This window comes from Gorilla gorilla, chromosome 14 (assembly GCF_029281585.2).
Source record: "Gorilla gorilla gorilla isolate KB3781 chromosome 14, NHGRI_mGorGor1-v2.1_pri, whole genome shotgun sequence".
NCBI classification, from domain to species: domain Eukaryota; kingdom Metazoa; phylum Chordata; class Mammalia; order Primates; family Hominidae; genus Gorilla; species Gorilla gorilla.
In genome coordinates this window covers 64662611-64681766 of record NC_073238.2, presented here as the reverse complement: position 1 = coordinate 64681766, position 19156 = coordinate 64662611, and the positions used below count along the sequence as shown (strand labels likewise).

The window sequence follows — 19156 nt, the reverse complement described above, 5'->3', positions numbered from 1 at the left end:
AGAACAAAGACACAACATACCAGAATCTCTGGGACGCATTCAAAGCAGTGTGTAGAGGGAAATTTATAGCACTAAATGCCCACAAGAGAAAGCAGGAAAGATCCAAAATTGACACCCTAACATCACAATTAAAAGAACTAGAAAAGCAAGAGCAAACACATTCAAAAGCTAGCAGAAGGCAAGAAACAACTAAAATCAGAGCAGAACTGAAGGAAATAGAGACACAAAAAACCCTTCAAAAAATTAATGAATCCAGGAGCTGGTTTTTTGAGAGGATCAACAAAATAGATAGACCACTAGCAAGACTAATAAAGAAAAAAAGAGAGAAGAATCAAATAGACACAATAAAAAATGATAAAGGGGATATCACCACCGATCCCACAGAAATACAAACTACCATCAGAGAATACTACAAACACCTCTACGCAAATAAACTAGAAAATCTAGAAGAAATGGATAAATTCCTCGACACATACACTCTCCCAAGACTAAACCAGGAAGAAGTTGAATCTCTGAATAGACCAATAACAGGAGCTGAAATTGTGGCAATAACCAATAGTTTACCAACCAAAAAGAGTCCAGGACCAGATGGATTCACAGCCAAATTCTACCAGAGGTACAAGGAGGAGCTGGTACCATTCCTTCTGAAACTATTCCAATCAATAGAAAAAGAGGGAATCCTCCCTAACTCATTTTATGAGGCCAGCATCATTCTGGTACCAAAGCCTGGCAGTGACACAACCAAAAAAGAGAATTTTAGACCAATATCCTTGATGAACGTTGATGCAAAAATCCTCAATAAAATACTGGCAAAACGAATCCAGGAGCACATCAAAAAGCTTATCCACCATGATCAAGTGGGCTTCATCCCTGGGATGCAAGGCTGGTTCAATATACGCAAATCAATAAATGTAATCCAGCATATAAACAGAGCCAAAGACAAAAACCACATGATTATCTCAATAGATGCAGAAAAGGCCTTTGACAAAATTCAGCAACCCTTCATGCTAAAAACTCTCAATAAATTAGGTATTGATGGGACGTATTTCAAAATAATAAGAGCTATCTATGACAAACCCACAGCCAATATCATACTAAATGGGCAAAAACTGGAAGCATTCCCTTTGAAAGCTGGCACAAGACAGGGATGCCCTCTCTCACCACTCCTATTCAACATAGTGTTGGAAGTTCTGGCCAGGGCAATTAGGCAGGAGAAGGAAATAAAGGGTATTCAATTAGGAAAAGAGGAAGTCAAATTGTCCCTGTTTGCAGACGACATGATTGTATATCTAGAAAACCCCATTGTCTCAGCCCAAAATCTCCTTAAGCTGATAAGCAACTTCAGCAAAGTCTCAGGATACAAAATCAATGTACAAAAATCACAAGCATTCTTATACACCAACAACAGACAAACAGAGAGCCAAATCATGAGTGAACTCCCATTCACAATTGCTTCAAAGAGAATAAAATACCTAGGAATCCAACTTACAAGGGATGTGAAGGACCTCTTCAAGGAGAACTACAAACCACTGCTCAAGGAAATAAAAGAGGATACAAACAAATGGAAGAACATTCCATGCTCATGGGTAGGAAGAATCAATACCGTGAAAATGGCCATACTGCCCAAGGTAATTTACAGATTCAATGCCATCCCCATCAAGCTACCAATGACTTTCTTCACAGAATTGGAAAAAACTACTTTAAAGTTCATATGGAACCAAAAAAGAGCCACATCGCCAAGGCAATCCTAAGCCAAAAGAACAAAGATGGAGGCATCACACTACCTGACTTCAAACTATACTACAAGGCTACAGTAACCAAAACAGCATGGTACTGGTACCAAAACAGAGATATAGATCAATGGAACAGAACAGAGCCCTCAGAAATAACGCCGCATACCTACAACTATCTGATCTTTGACAAACCTGAGAAAAACAAGCAATGGGGAAAGGATTCCCTATTTAATAAATGTTGCTGGGAAAACTGGCTAGCCATATGTAGAAAGCTGAAACTGGATCCCTTCCTTACACCTTATACCAAAATCAATTCAAGATGGATTAAAGACTTAAACGTTAGACCTAAAACCATAAAAACCCTAGAAGAAAACTTAGGCATTACCATTCAGGACATAGGCATGGGCAAGGACTTCATGTCCAAAACACCAAAAGCAATGGCAATAAAAGCCAAAATTGACAAATGGGATCTAATTAAACTAAAGAGCTTCTGCACAGCAAAAGAAACTACCATCAGAGTGAACAGGCAACCTACAAAATGGGAGAAAATTTTCGCAACCTACTCATCTGACAAAAGGCTAATATCCAGAATCTACAATGAACTCAAACAAATTTACAAGAAAAAAACAACCCCATCAAAAAGTGGGCGAAGGACATGAACAGACACTTCTCAAAAGAAGATATTTATGCAGCCAAAAAACACATGAAAAAATGCTCATCATCACTGGCCATCAGAGAAATGCAAATCAAAACCACAATGAGATACCATCTCACACCAGTTAGAGTGGCAATCATTAAAAAGTCAGGAAACAACAGGTGCTGGAGAGGATGTGGAGAAATAGGAACACTTTTACACTGTTGGTGGGACTGTAAACTAGTTCAACCATTGTGGAAGTCAGTGTGGCGATTCCTCAGGGATCTAGAACTAGAAATACCATTTGACCCAGCCATCCCATTACTGGGTATATACCCAAAGGACTATAAATCATGCTGCTATAAAGACACATGCACACGTATGTTTATTGCGGCATTATCCACAATAGCAAAGACTTGGAACCAACCCAAATGTCCAACAATGATAGACTGGATTAAGAAAATGTGGCACATATACACCATGGAATACTATGCAGCCATAAAAAATGATGAGTTCATGTCCTTTGTAGGGACATGGATGAAATTGGAAATCATCATTCTCAGTAACCTATCGCAAGAACAAAAAACCAAACACCGCATATTCTCACTCATAGGTGGGAATTGAACAATGAGATCACATGGACACAGGAAGGGGAATATCACACTCTGGGGACTGTGGTGGGGTGGGGGGAGGGGGGGAGGGATAGCATTGGGAGATATACCTAATGCTAGATGATGAGTTAGTGGGTGCAGCGCACCAGCATGGCACATGTATACATATGTAACTAACCTGCACAATGTGCACATGTACCCTAAAACTTAAAGTATAATTTAAAAAAAAAAAAAAACCCTAACAAAAAAAAAAAAAAGAAAAAAAAAGAAAACACCTAAGAAAAGCCACAGTCTGTTTTCCACTGACTTAACAGGTAGTTGTGGCCATATGAAGGCCATAAATGACAATGGGAACAGACACAAGCCATGTTTTTAAAAACTGAGAAGTTAAAAGAGAGCACTTCCCAGTTTCAGAGTCAAGAGTTCGCAACTTATCCTAACAATGCTAGAACAAGGAGATGTGACATGAGCACACTTTAAACACCTTAGTTTATAAAGTATTAGAAACCCAGCTGGGGCACTGAGCAGCTGCTCTTCTAAGAAAGCTCTTTGGGGCTGGGAATGGTGGCTCATGCCTGTAATCCCAGCATTTGGGGAGGCCAATCTGGGTGGATCACTTGAGGCCAGGAGTTCAAGATCAGCTTGGCCAACATGGCAAAACCCTGTCTCCACTAAAAGTACAAAAATTAGCCAGGTGCAGTGGTTCATGCCTGTAGTCCCAGCTACTCAGGAGGCTGAGGCAGGAGAATCACTTGAACCTGGGAGTTGGAGGTTGCAATGAGCTGAGACGGCACCGCTGTGTGAGACTCTGTCTCCAAAAAAAAAAACTCTTTGGCAACCTATGACCATCAGCCCTATCCTAGCATCAAGACCGGCAGAGGCAGGTATCTATGTCTGCATTTGAGAGAAGTTGTATAGGAATCTGGTTCAGAAGCATCCTTTGTAGTTCCCGTTCTCTGTCCTTCAATTGCCATCAGTCCAGTGCAGCCTTGAAATGTAATCCCCAAACTAGCCCTTGTCTTTTCCCCTGAGTTAGCAAGAAAAAGCAGAGCAACAATGGAACCATGATAAGGAGAGGAAAGGAGATGAAGAATTAAGGTCTGAAGAGGTAAACAGACATGGAGGCTGCACCAGAAATGGCCTAGCATGACTGCCACCCCCTGCTGCATTCATGTACTCACTCAACAAATACTGATTGGGTGTCTAATATGTGCACAATATTCTCTTGAGCATTTCTCATGTTAGACTGTCTTAAAGGGGGATTACTTCCAGCACCTTTTTTATTAAGGCTCACTGCCTCATCTTGGGAGTAAGCATGGGCTTTTCTTTATGGAGAGTCATGCTACTTACCCCACCTTCACACAATCAGAGGCTCCTAGCCTGGGAGGTAATGAAAAGAAGAGGAGAATTCAACCACAGCTGTAGGAGAATTGCCTCAGATATGGTCAGCTTCCCAAATCAAAGCAGGGACTGAGTTCATGGCATTTGGTGTCCCCCCTACCCACCCAAAAAACAAACAAACAAAAAATCTTCATCTTCCCTGCAGATCCCTGGAGGGACAGTTTTAGAAGAGAAATCTGAGAACACTTAGGGAAGTCAATGAGGGTAATTTATAGTAATACAAGAGATTTTTGAGTTCAGAGATCGACAACAGCATCTATAAGATTTCAACCCAAGTTGACACATACAGCAAGGGTTGTATGGTGAGACAGATGGAGGATCCATTTCGTCTTCTGTTAGAAGAAAGATGCCTGCTGTCCAAGGGCTATTTCTCAAATAGCCCTTATTCTCCCTGTGGTTGAGCAAATGAAGAAAATGTTGTTCCAAAGCCACCAAATTCATCTTTTCTTTGGTCGAGCAGAAATGTGCCCATTTGTGACAGTGCAGGTTTAGGCAGTTCGAAAACAGGATCACAGGCAAGGAAATCCAGCCGTGATTTTCTGAAAGCCATCCTCAAGATTGAAGCTAGGGTCTGTCTTGGCTGTCCTTGACATTTTATTTGTCTATGTTTCTTTTTTGTCAAAAACTGTATCTATTTTTTTAAAGTAATAGCCCCAACAAGATAATGACCTGATGTAACTGTACCTACATGAGACAATGCTGAGAGCAGAAAATCCAAGAGTACCCAGACCAGGGCTCCAAGCAGAGTGTCCTGCTGAAAGCAGACGATAATGCCTCTCTCATCTCAGGTAATGTTTTGTTCCAAAAACACTCCACTCAAGTAGTCTTGTTATTTTATTTTTTTTTTAATTTTTTTTTTTTTGAGACAGGATCTTGCTCTGTTGCTCAGGCTGGAGTACAGTGGCACGATCATAGCTCACTGCAGCCTAGACCTCCCAGGCTCAAGTGATCCTCCCACCTCAGCCTCCCAAGTAGCTTGGACTACAGGTACAGGCATGCGCCACGACGCCCTGCTAATTTTTTAATTTTTTGTAGAGACGGGGTTTCACCATGTTGCCAAGGCTGGTCTTGAACTCCTGACCTCAAGTAATCCTCCCACCTTGATCTCCCAAAGTGCTGGGATTACAGGCGTGAGCCACCACCCCCGGCCTTGTCTGGTTATTTATCTCATTAAATGAAGCACTAAATCATGGTAAAACCATAAAGCACAGTGCAAAATAACTTCTCATTATTATTATTCCATTGCCTTGAGTCTGATTTGGAAAAATCACTTTAATGGTACGAACACTGAGAAACAGAACTGCCAATTACCTTACTCTAACCCATAGTTTATTAGTTATGTGCTTATAGCAGAGGAAAAAGTTATGTACAGACCCGTTTAAGAGCCTAAAATACAAAGTTTGAGGTGAAGGGGAAGAGGAAGATTTGGAATAAAAGAGGACAGACTTCCAATCCCTTCTATGTGGATTTCCAGGGAAGTGACAAGCGGAATACAAAAACAGGGAAAAGCTTTTATCAGTACTGGAAACTAGAGAGGGCATATACACTGTCAAAAATGTTGAGGAATTTCTGGATGCACTACAGAGGCACAGAGCCCTGACCCCACCTCCTACCCCCAACACACAATTCCTTCCCACACACATATACATACAGAAGTCAGTGGAAGAGACCCTGATAGAAGGCCACTAGCACTTCCTTACGTGGAAGGTGGGTGCAGACCAAGGGGTGGGCAGTCACATGATGTCCACCTAGAGACTTCCCTTGGAAGGGGGGCCGCATGGTCATTTAGGCAGAGGAGTAGAGTTCCTGGCAGAGATGGTCCATCTGCCCCAAGATAAAGTTGCCAACGATGTCAGTCTAAAACTGCTTCTTCACTCTCTGCACCCCCATTCCCACAGGTTCTGGACCTCTGATGAAGTGATGCAAATTTACATCAAATGTAAATATTCCCTGTTCTTGTCATTTGAACCTGAAGGATTTGTGCAGTTCCCCATATCAATTTCTGCTAGATCTCACCTCAACTCCTACTTTATTACAAGATAGTAAGCAATAACACAGCTTTGTCTATAAGGATGAACAAATACAGTAAAAGCCTGTATAGCCAACCTGCACTAAATGACTATACATTTAACCAGTGCTCCCTATGTCCTCTGGCTGATATACTGGCTGATACCAGGCATGCTCAGTGCTCCTGGCTCACAGCCTCCTCCCTCGTAAGCCTGTAGGCTTCTACTCCCAGCAATTGCATGGTCCGCTTACCAACAGGCAATTGATAGAAAAGTTGTGCCACTTGTATTTGTTATTATAATCATATTTAATTAAATATGTTGTCTGATGAATGTGACAATAAAAATAGTTACATTAAAAAAAAGGTTGAATCCTTTTAAAGAATCAATACAGATATGTTGCTAAGATAATCTGCTCTTAAACTGTATATGACAAGTGTTAATGGCAGGGAAAAATAGTAAAAATACACCAGGATTCTTTACTTATTGTATCACAGTGTCTTTAAGATCTTGCTCCTGTCTAAAGAAACTGAAACTGGAAATCATAGGTAATTCATAATGAGTATGGTTTATGAAAGAGAGATGATATGAATAATTAGTGGACCCATTTTGGAAGAAAATGTCTTGATCCTAAAGGATTGGTTAATAGAATGCACATTGGAGTTTTATTTTAAAAGATGTGTCTATATTGTTTTTATGATTCTACACCTTAACCAGCTTCTTTAGATTAACCAAGCAACTACTGATTCTGAGCACAAGATGTAAGAAGGCTACTCCCAAGAAGCCTACTCACAAGAAGGCTACTCCCAAAAACAAATCAACAGAGCTATTAAAACAGATTATGGTTTGGCTGGGCACAGTGGCTCATGCCTGTAATCCCAGCATTTTGGGAGGCCAAGGCGGGTGGATCACTTGAGGTCAGGAATTCCAGACCAGCCTGGCCAACATGATAAAACCCCGTTTCTACTAAAAATACAAAAACTAGTTGGGTGTGGGGGCACATGCCTGTAATCCCAGCTTATTGGGAGGCTGAGGCGCTGCAATCGCTTAAACGTGGGAGGCAGAAGCTGTAATGAGCCCAGATCGTGTGACTGCACTCCAGCTGGGCAACAAAGCAAGACTCCATCTCAAAAAAAGATATTATGGTTCAAACAGAGAGGCTAGACCTGAAAAAAATAGTAGAAAATGCTTCCCTTTGATTTCCTACAAGGGAGAGAAGAAATTTTAAAATGTTTGGAAACTAATTTGCCAAATGATCATCTTCTTACTGACTAACTCAATGAATGAACAATTCACTGAGCAATCATCTGGCAAATACTTTACACAGGGTTTAGAGCAATTTCTCATAGCCATTGCACCAGGGCACAGGAAGGTGCAGAAGCAGAAGCAATAGGGACAGGGGCAAAAGTAATTAAGACAAAAAACAGTGCTTTAAAAAATAAACAAACAAATGGAAAACACTTGACAATCCCATAGAAAATGTTGACCATTCTAAAAATTCTCAGAGTCTGGAATGTGAAAAACAGGCAAAGTTCATATTAAACAGCAGTTGGCCAATGCATGCTCAGGAGGAGAACAGCAGTGACGACAGGGACAAAGTAAAAAATATAAACCTGAATTTTTCAGCAAAATCATTATTTGGTCAAGTGATTTTTGCAGAATTAGCTTTGGTGAGCTGGTCATTTACCAAATGGTCTTTGGTATATTCATGTTGGGTGAAGTAGCCAGCTTCCAAGGTAAAAAGGAGAGCCTTCTGGCTTGAGCGAAGGAATCACTTAACTCCAAAGTCAGTTCCATAGGGTAAGGGACAATATCTATTTGGTTTACTCTGCACTTACCCCAAGGCCCAACACATACCAGACACTCAAAAACTATGTTTCATGAATAAATGTTGAAGACTAATAATTAACAAAAAGGTTTTATACATAGGTCAGGGCCCAGAGAGGCAAGAGCCTTGAGTGTTATGCTGTGCATGCTGCGACTTACCCTATCTGTAAAAAGGAACTCATTGAAGGCTTCTGAGCAGCAAAGTAACATGACTGAAAGAAGTGGCAGGAAGAGTAACCTGTTTTTAATTAGCAGAATACACTTAAAGAGAAGAAACTGCAACCCAAATGTCTCTCAGTGGACGAATGAATAAACAAAATGTGGCATAGACATATAATGGAATATTATTCAGCCTTAAAAAGGAAGGAAATTCTGACACATGCTACAACATAGATGAACTTTGAGGACATTATGCAAAGTGAAACAAGCCAGCCACAAAAGGACCTATATTGTATACTTCCACTTATATGAGGTACTTTGAGTAGTTAAATTCATAGAGATAGAAAGTAGAATAGTGGCTGCCAGAAGCTGGGAGAAGGGGAAATGGGTAATTAGTGTTTAATGGGTACAGAGTTTCTGTTTAGGAAGATGAAACATTTCTTGAGATGGATGATGGTGATGGTTGCAGAACAATGGGAATATACTTAGTGCCACTGAACTGTGCACTTCAAAATGGTTAAAATGGTCAATTTTATGTTATGTGTATTCTACCACAATACAAATAATCTGGAAGTCAAACAGAACATGGCTAGATTGGAAAATTGCATTTTTCTATATGACCACAGCAAACAGTTTTAAGGGTACAAGAGTTGAGTTACAGTGATCATCAGTTAGCAAGTCATGAAGGGCCCTAGCAACTCTGATTAAGGGTGTGGACTTGGCACTGATATTTGAATAATTCTAACTAAAATGTTCCTACTCATTAATAGGGGGTAAAAGAGGAGAAAACGCTAATAGGATGATTCAAGAAGCTATGTCATTCATGCGTGGTCTAATCCAGGGTCTTGGTAATAGAAACAGAAAGGAAGAAAAGAATGGTTATCATAGGCATCACAAAGGAAGTATAGATACTATTTTGATTGATTGGACCAGGGAAGGGGTTGAGAACAAGGAAACATCAAAGTTTTTCACCTGGGGAACTGGAAAATAAATGGTAACATTAAAAGAAAAGGTATGGCCTTAAAGGAAGATGTGGTTTATAGGTAAAAGCGATGATTTCCCTATTTGACATGTTACATAGGAGGTGACAATGGAAAATCAAAACAGAGAAGTCTAGTAAGCAGCTGGAGATGTCAGAAAATGATGAACAAAGTATAACTAGTTCAAACTACCAAAGGTAGGCTGAGGACAGACCCCTTACCATATGGCAGCTGGTAAATTAATAATAGTCTTCAAATATGGTGGTGAAAAAACTGTCTTCATTGAAAATGATTGATTACTAAGACAGAAAGTTGTTGAAAAGGTAATAAAATAACACTACGCACATCCTTCTGCCTAAAATTAGGCCCAGTTTTATTTAGATGAAGTACAATGTCCTCTATATCTCATGGACAATGTCCTGGAATCACATCGCTTACTGAAATACTTTTTGAAATATATGTCCTCGGATGAAGAAGTGGAATCAAAAGAGAAAACTTCAGAATCTATGCTATCAACTTTTCTTTTTTTTTTTTAATCCTCAAATGAGTTATGTTTGCCTCGCACTAATAACTTTTATTTCACTCAAATTAGAGCAATAATCTTCCACACATAAGTATCTTCCCTGCCCAATAATTCAAAGAAAAAAATCCAAAATGATTAGTAAAGAAAAATATAAGAATTAACAGACCCTTTAAATTTGTTTTAAATATTTTGAAGATTTAAAAAGTGTTTAAAGTTTGTAATTCCTAGTAGGAAAACATTATCTGAATGAATACCCTAATGGCAAACCACTGTAAAATGCTTCAGCTGCATTTGGGGGAGAGGGGTAGGGATTATCTTCAAAGCACCCCAGCTCTCTTGATGAGAAGGTCAGAGGTACATTGGTTTGTATTATTGCGACATCCATAATGTGATCTAGGTTGCTTTTCCTTCAGCAAGGGCTTTATTTATCAGAAGGGCGTTATGCTTGACCTCCAAATTTGGCTGACAATTTACTGATGAGATTCATAACCTTTGGGTTGCTCTGGTACTTTGACATATTTGCTGGGTTCTGAGCCACATCCTGGAAGGCCACCATAACTTCTGGATCCTGCATGGCTGCAAGAACCTCTGGATCACTAAGAATTTCATTGAGTCCAGGCATTCCGGCCATTCCAGGTATGCCCCCTCCCATTCCAGCTATTCCTCCAGGAAAATTACCAGGCATTCCCCCAGGAAAGCCACCTGGAAAAGAGCCATACTGAGCTCCCGACTGTCATCTGGCTTCTTCCTCCCTCTGGGCTCTCTCATGCTCTTTTCGAGCCTTCTTAACTCGTTCTATTCTTTCTTTGATCTCTCACTCTTCACGTTTTTGCTCATACTTTCTGATGTTCTGCAATTTTCTGTGCCCTAGGTTGAACTTCTTTCAGCATTGCACTAGCATCTTCATCATAATCCAATTTACAGGCAAGGGCAAGATCATGGGCTGCTTCTTCCCAGTGGCCTAGAAGTCTGTGTGCTTTCCCCCGCCTCTTGTAAGGCTGAGCTGAATCAGGATTTATTTCAATGGCTCTGTCACAGTCTCGGATGGCTGCATTTGGCTTCTGTAATTTGACGAAGACACTGGCCCTCTTGGCATACAAAATGGCCAAGCGAGGATTCAGCTTGATGGCATCTGTGAATAAGTCAATGGCTTTCTGGAGTTCACCATCATTTAGGGCTTCAATAGCAGCCACTTTTTTATCATTTGCCTGATCCATCATCTCCTCTGTTATCTCCGCATTTTCATCTCCCATTTCTTGAGGAGCATCAGTGTCTGGTTCAATCACACCTTCTTTATCAATTTCTAGATCACTTTCCTCACTTGATGGTTCGTCTGCCTTTAAGTCTTCCTCCACCTTACTATCAGGTTTTTCTTCCTTGGTATTTTCTTCTGATTTAGCTTTCTGAGTAGCAGTACCTCCCATGCTCTCCTCCCACTCCCTCAGGAAGCGCATTTCCTCGGTGTGCAGAATCCTCGGATCCTTCTTACACATTTTCACAAAGGCCCGAAGCTCGTTCACTTTGCGGGGGTCCATGGTAGGGAGATGGTGGACGAAGCCGGGGGGCTGCGGCCCGGTTCCAGGCCCAGGCGCTGGCTCGGCGTGACAGCGCAGAAGGGGGCGGCTGCCTATGCTATCAACTTTTCAAGCCAAGTTTCTCAATCCAGTTTTCTGAAATATTCAACCTGAGGTTGCCTAGTCTAGTATCAATATGCATTCATTCTAACAATATAATGTACAAAGGACTGTAAATAACCTATCCTTTGGTGATACTGTCATTCAACACACATGTACTAAGAGCTCACTACAGATCCAGAGGCAGAATTAAGAGTGCCAGGAATGCAAAGAGGAATGTCACATATCCCATGCCTTAGAAAACCTCACAGTCTAGAGGGGAAAACAGGGTGAATGAAGCACTGACCCTGACCGAGCACACTTAGAACCTGATCGAGGTTCCTGGAAAAGTCTCCTAATACAAATGCTCACTTATAATGTTTACCTTAGTTTTTAGAAAGATTTGATCATATTAGTCGCTTGATTATAGAAAACCATTTTTTTGTTTTGTTTTTTTCATTTTGTTTTGTTTTGAGATGGAGTCTCACTCTGTCTCCCAGGCTGGAGTGCAGTGGCGCGATCTCGGCTCACTGCAACCTCCGCCTGCCGGGTTCAAGCGATTCTCCTGCCTCAGCCTCCCGAGTAGCTGGGACTGCAGGCACGCATCACCACCACCAGCTAATTTTTGTATTTTTAGTAGAGATGGGGTTTCACCATGTTGGCCAGGATGGTCTCCATCTCTTCACCTCGTGATCTGCCCGCCTCGGCCTCCCAAAGTGCTGGGATTATAGGCATGAGCCACCGTGCCCGGCCGATTATAGTAAACTGTTAAATCCAATTGTTACATCCTTGGATACATATGTAATATGTAATTATTATAATTATTACTTTAGATTATAGCGAGAGATAGGCAGTTAGCAAGAAAGGAAGGAATGAGCTATCAAGTTACCAAATTATTTTGAAGTTCCTCCCTACTTGAATTTTTAAAACTTTTTCTTTGATTAACCCACAATCAAAAACACTACTCAGTCCCTCCAGCTTTTGCAACTTTTACTGTCTATGTTCTTCAATCCAGCATGTAAAAAAGAAAGATTGATTCATTCTATGAACTAATTATTTCATTAATGTATCCTCAGATATCATGTCGGCTCCTCGAGGATAAGAATCACATCTTACTTTTCTTTTGAGACTCCTATGAGCCTAGAATGGTTCTTATAAATATTTACTTAATCTAATTAAAATAAATTATGTGCTTTAAAATCCTATTACATCATACTGTAGAACACTGCCAAATCAGTAATTAAACATGCCATCCTTGCTTAGTGCCAAATGATTTTTTCATTTTTTGTTGTTTTTTAATATCCAAAGTGTTACTTTTCTTTCTCACAGCTAGTTCCTACAACTCTGGAATTTACACTATTTTCATATTTCCATAATGACACCTGCTGGTAGGAGAAGAATGGATGAACTGCAGGGATTTTATTCAACTAGTTATAACCAGCCATTGTCCAGTCTGAAACAACTAATGTTCCTGCATATACAAAGAGTAAATCTCAATGACTCCAAATACCCAAGTACTAAAAATTTGAAAGAATAAGACAAGTGCTGTTTCAGTACTATTTTGCAACCAGAATTAAAATTTATTCCCATAATCTCTGTCCAAAACAAAATTGCTGCAATTAAGAGTAGTTATTAACAGAGGCCTCAAAATTATCAATTCAATTCTGTTAAATATTTTACTCCATTTGTAAATTGGCATTTAAATATGACTATTAAAGAGATTATCATTATAAGGAATAAGTTCTAGTATTTGATACTACAGTAGGGAAATTATAGTTAATGATAATTTATTGTATATTTCAAAATAACTAGAAGAGAAGAATTGCAATGTTCCCAACACAAAGAAAAAATAAATGTTTGAGGTGACAGATACCCTAGTTACCCTGATATGATCATTACACATTGTATACACATATCAAAAATCATATGTACCTCAAAAACACAACTATTAAAAATGAACAAGAAAATTTTAAAACAGATTATCATTCTCTGAAACTTTTTCTGTTCTTTCATATAATTAATTACTGGATCAAGGTTTAAGTGGACCAGAAGACAATGGATGGGACATTTGCTTCAGTGGTAACCTGCATATCATCTTGCCCTTGAGGAGCAAGTGAGGAGAAGCAGCAAGGCCAGCCACTCTGGAAACACTGCTGGATGCTGACTATGCCAGGTCTCCTGCAATACCCAAATAAGAGATGTGGCTGCTGGGTTCACCTGTCCTACACTGCAAGCTTCAAGAGGGATATGATGAGGCCGGGTACAGTGGCTCACAACTGTAATCCCAGCAGTTTGGGACGCTGAGGCAGGAGGATTGCTTGAGTCCAGGAGTTCAAGATCAGCCTAGGCAACACAGTAAGACCCCATGTCTACAAAAACATAAAACTGAAAAATTAGCCCGGTGGTAGTGCACAGCTGTAGTCCCAGTTACTCAGGAGGTACTGAGGTGGGAAGATCAGCTGAGCCCAGGAGGTCAAGGATAAGGCTGCAGTGAGCCATGATCACACCACTGCACTCCAGCTTGGGTGACAGAGTGAGACACTGTCCCAAAGAAAAAAAAAAAAAAAAAGAGGGAAAGGACTATGCATCCTCAGTGCTAGCACACTACCTGACACCTGACACAGAGTAAGCACCAATGAGTATTTTTAAACAAAGCGTGTGTGTAGGTAGGGACAGGGATGGGGTTGGAGAGAAGGGTGTCAACAGATTTGATCCTGGGTAGACCTTGCCCAGACACCAAAATGTTAACCAGATTAGGTGGGTTCATTCTGACAATACCTGAGTGAGCTTATTTGACTCAATAGTTTAGAAAGCAGGCAAATTAACCAGATGGCCCCCAAATAAAATATGGATAATCTATATGCATACAGGTTTTGTATACAGCTAATAGGTAAATGTATAACTCATCATGACACATATTACACAGACTTTTTCTTATTTCACTCACAATCCCTCTTCTGATGAGAAATCAGTCATGTGTGCTGGTGACAGGCATCTTCAAACAATGTTTCCTCCTAACTGCCTGCAGGATAAAGTCCAGACAGGCGCTCACTCAGCTGACAGTTGACTTGTGGCTGTTTTGTCTTTGCAAGTATGCTAACTTCTCAGACTTCCCTGGACTTGCTTTGGTTTGACTTCTTTCACTCAGAGGAATCACTTGTGAGCAAAGTGTGAAACAGACTGCTTCTGATTCCCCATTTCAAAATGACTCCTATTCCTCCACAACAGCAGGCTAAGGGACATAATTATCAGGCTATTCATCAAAAGCTGCAATTTTCTTTTTCTTTTTTCTTTCTTTCTTTCTTTTTTTTTTTTTTGAGATGATGTCTCACTCTGTCACCCAGGCTGGAGTACAGTGGCGCAATCTCGGCTCACTGCAACTTCTGCCTCCTGGGTTCAAGCAATTCTCCTGCCTCAGCCTCCCAAGTAGCTGGGATTACAGGTGCCTGCCACCACGTGTGGCTAATTTTTGTATTTTTAGTAGAGACGGGGTTTCACCATGTTGGCCAGGCTGGTCTCGAACTCTTGACTTCAGGTGATCCATCTGCCTCGGCCTCCCAAACTGCTGGGATTACAGCCGTAAGCCACCGCGCCCAGCGAAAAGCTGCAATTTTGTTTCAAAAAGGAAAATCCTTTGGGCACTTTAAAAGGCTTTTTTTACTCCTACTGAATGTAGACTGTAAATCAATTCAATAAATGCTACAAACACCTACTATGTACTAGCCATGGCAGGCACTGAAAAAAGTAGTCTTGTGTCTTGTCCTTAAAGAAAAGAGTTCATAGTCCAGTATCATAGGCATTAACCCAGTCTGCTATGATGACTAAATCATACCCTGACAGCAAGTCAGTATTTAGCTAACCTGGGGTTCCTGTCCCATCCCCACCTCACAGAGGCTATCGCTGGTACATATAGCCAAAGCACACATATCAGAAAGAATGTGCTGTTCCAGGCTCATTAGGACACCCATGAATGCCAAATCCTGGTTCCCAGACTCCTGCATTTCAAGGGAATCCAGCACCTGGCCCAGGGCTTTGTTCATCAATATTTTTGATTGAAGAATGAAGCTGTGTCAAAAAACTGCAGTGATTCAGAATAATATAATCCTTGGGTCATACCAAATGAGTGTGTGTGTGTGTGTGTGTGTGTGTAGTGGCAGACACACTAAATTGGAATACTTTCAGCCCAATACTCTATACAGCTGATGAAGGCACTGCATACTTTGCTTTACATCTAGAGAAAACACCATTGTGATTCATTTTGTCTCGGGTTTATTAAAGACAAGAATCCCAGGGGAAACCCCAACTCTCTACCTACTACTCTCAGATCAAAATTCATTTTGAAAGGACAACGCATTTCCTCACCTGGGTCCCTGACCTAAGATAAATCTGTAAACCATCAGAGAGAGCTCAAGTGAAAAAAGGAAATTATATTTATTGAGTGTTTATCACATGCCAAGAAGTACACTGAGGGTTCCTTTAAGTCTCAACAATTCTGTGATGGATCAACATCCAAACTTGACAGCTGAGGACACCAAAATTCACAGAGGCTAAGAAACAAGCTGAAGTTACACAGCTCCTAGTGGCAGAATCAAGGCTGCTTCTTCCACTACAGCATGTTGCTTCCTCATCTCACAGGTACTGTCAGACTGCTATGAATATGTCCACAACATTGGTATGAAACAGGGCAAGTCCAGGCTTTATGAAACCTAAAGCATATGCAAATTTTGTGTCCCTCTTTAAGAAAAAATACATAAAATTAGATACAAACAATGAACATTTATTGAGAATGAGTACAGAAATCACACAACTTACAAACTTTTTTAAAGCTGGCAAATACCACAAATATTTTCTTTCAACTTATACTTATGGCTTCCTTTTTGTTTCCTCGATCTCTTTCTTTCTTTTTTCTTTTTTTATTATTATACTTTAAGTTCTAGGATACATGTGCACAATGTGCAGGTTTGTTACATAGGTATACATGTGCCATGGTAGTTTGCTGCACCCATCAACTCATCATTGACATTAGGTATTTCTCCTAATGCTATCTCTACCCCAGCCTCCCACCCCCTAACAGGCCCCAATGTGTGTTGTTCCCCACCCTGTGTCCAAGTGTTCTCATTGTTCAATTCCCACCTATGAGTGAGAACATGCAGTGTTTGGTTTTCTGTCTTTGTGATAGTTTGCTGAGAATGATGGTTTCCAGCTTCATCCATGTCCCTATAAAGGACATGAACTCATCCTTTTTACAGCTGCATAGTATTCCATGGTGTATATGTGCCACATTTTCTTAATCCAGTCTATCATTGATGGACATTTGGGTTGGTTCCAAGTCTTTGCTATTGTGAATAGTGCCACATTAAACAAACGTGTGCATGTGTCTTTATAGCAGCATGATTTATAATCCTTTGGGTATATACCCAGTAATGGGATTGCTGGGTCAAATGGTATTTCTAGTTCTAGATCCTTGAGGAAATGCCACACTGTCATCCACAATGGTTGAACTAATTTACACCCCCACCAACAGTGTAAAAGCGTTCCTATTTCTCCACAACCTCTCCAGCATCTGTTGTTTCCTGACTTATTAATGATCACAGTTGTAATTGGCATGAGATGGTATCTCATTGTGGTTTTGATTTGCATTTCTCTGATGACCAGTGATGATGAGCATTTTTTCATATGTCTGTTGGCTGCATAAATGTCTTCTTTTGAGAAGTGTCTGTTCATAACCTTTGCCCACTTTTTGATGGGGTTGTTTGTTTTTTTCTTGTAAATTTGTTTAAATTCTTTGTAGATTCTGGATATTAGCCCTTTGTCAGATGGGTAGATTGCAAAAATTTTCTGCCAATCTGTAAGTTGCCTGTTCACTCTGATGGTAGTTTCTTTTGCTGTGCAGAAGCTCTTTAGTTTAATTAGATCCCATTTGTCTATTTTGGCTTTTGTTGCCATTGCTTTTGGTGTTTTAGTCATGAAGTCTTTGCCCACGCCTATGTCCTGAATGGTATTGCCTAGGTTTTCTTCTAGGGTTTTTATGATTTTAGGTCTTACATTTAAGTCTTTATCCATCTTGAGTTAATTTTCATATAAGGTGTAAGGAAGGGATCCAGTTTCAGCTTTCTACATATGGCTAGCCAGTTTTCCCAGCACCATTTATTAAATAGGGAATCCTTTCCCCATTTCTTGTTTTTGTCAGGTTTGTCAAAGATCAGATGGTTGTAGATGTGTGGTGTTATTTCTGAGGCCTCTGTTCTGTTCCATTGGTCTATACTCTGTTTTGGTACCAGTACCATGCTGTTTTGGTTACTGTAGCCTTGTAGTATAGTCTGAAGTCAGGTAGCATGATGCCTCCAGTTTTGTTCTTTTTGCTTAGGATTGTCTTGACTATGCAGGCTCTTTTTTGGTTCCATATGAACTTTAAAGTAGTTTTTCCAATTCTGTGAAGAAAGTCATTGGTAGCTTGATGGGGATGGCATTGAATCTATAAATTACTTTGGGCAGTATGGCCATTTTCACGATATTGATTCTTCCTACCCATGAGCATGGAATGTTCTTCCATTTGTTTGTGTCCTCTTTTATTTCGTTGAGCAGTGGTTTGTAGTTCTCCTTGACAAGGTCCTTCACATACCTTGTAAGTTGGATTCCTAGGTATTTTATTCTCTTTGTAGTGATTGTTACACTATGGCTTTCAACAGGAATATGTCCTTCCTGTCATATCTAAATTCTGTTTTTGTTTTTTTTTATCTTTTTTTTTTTTTTTTCTGAGACAGGGTCTCGCTCTGTCACCCAGGCTGGAGTGCAGTGGTGCAATCTTGGCTCACTGCAACCTCCACCTCCCAAGTTCAAGCAAATCTCCTACCTCAGCCTCCCGAGTAGCTGGTATTACAGGCGCCCACCACCACACCCAGCTAATTTTTGTATTTTTAGTAGAGACAGCGGTTCACCATGTTGACCAGGCTGGTCTCAAACTCCTGACCTCAGGTTATCCACCCGCTTCGGCTACCCAAAGTGCTGAGATTACAGCTGTGAGCCACCGTGCCCAGCTATTTTTGTTTTTTTTATAGATTCAGGAGGTACATGTACAGGTTTGTTACTTGGGTATATTGTGTGATGCTGGGGTTTGGGCTTCTAATGAACCCATTACCCAAATCATATCTGAATTTTGATATGAACAGTAATTCTGAAAAAAAAATACACAATTAACCTGAAATTAAGGCATATACGAGAACAATTCAAACATTCCTACACTGCACTAAGCTACATAAGAGAAATTCATTGAATTCCTCTTATACTATATACCGTGACTTATTGATGAAAATGTGTGACAGTTTGTCATGGAATGCTTGTTTCTCAGAGCATGTCTCTTGCTTTAGTGGCAATTTTGCACAATTTCCTCTGGAACCATCAGGCTGTCTCAGGACAAGATGCAACAGATGCAATAAGATACATATATGAGATCCAGAATAGGAGGCAGAAATCATGTGTCTTCTCACACAGACATTCTTGCTCCATGCCTTCAGGCTCGTGCCCTACAAACATAGGGATTCTGATAAAATCAATTCCACACTATTCTCACAAAAAAGAAAATTAAAAGTATATATATACACACACAAATACACACACATAGTGAGTTTATAATTGTATACTCAGTATCACTGCATATATTCCAAACAGG

At 40.3% G+C, this 19156-nt stretch overlaps 1 protein-coding gene across 1 annotated transcript; it reads right to left on the bottom strand.

Moving 5' to 3' along the window:
• Positions 1 to 10298: 10298 nt before the first annotated feature.
• Positions 10299 to 11418, bottom strand: LOC101146826 (hsc70-interacting protein). Its single transcript, XM_019039543.3, is given in 2 exon segments — positions 10299 to 10719; positions 10721 to 11418. Coding segments are annotated over 2 exon segments (1095 nt in total). The 5' UTR covers positions 11410 to 11418; the 3' UTR covers positions 10299 to 10313.
• Between the last annotated feature and the right edge of the window lie 7738 nt (positions 11419 to 19156).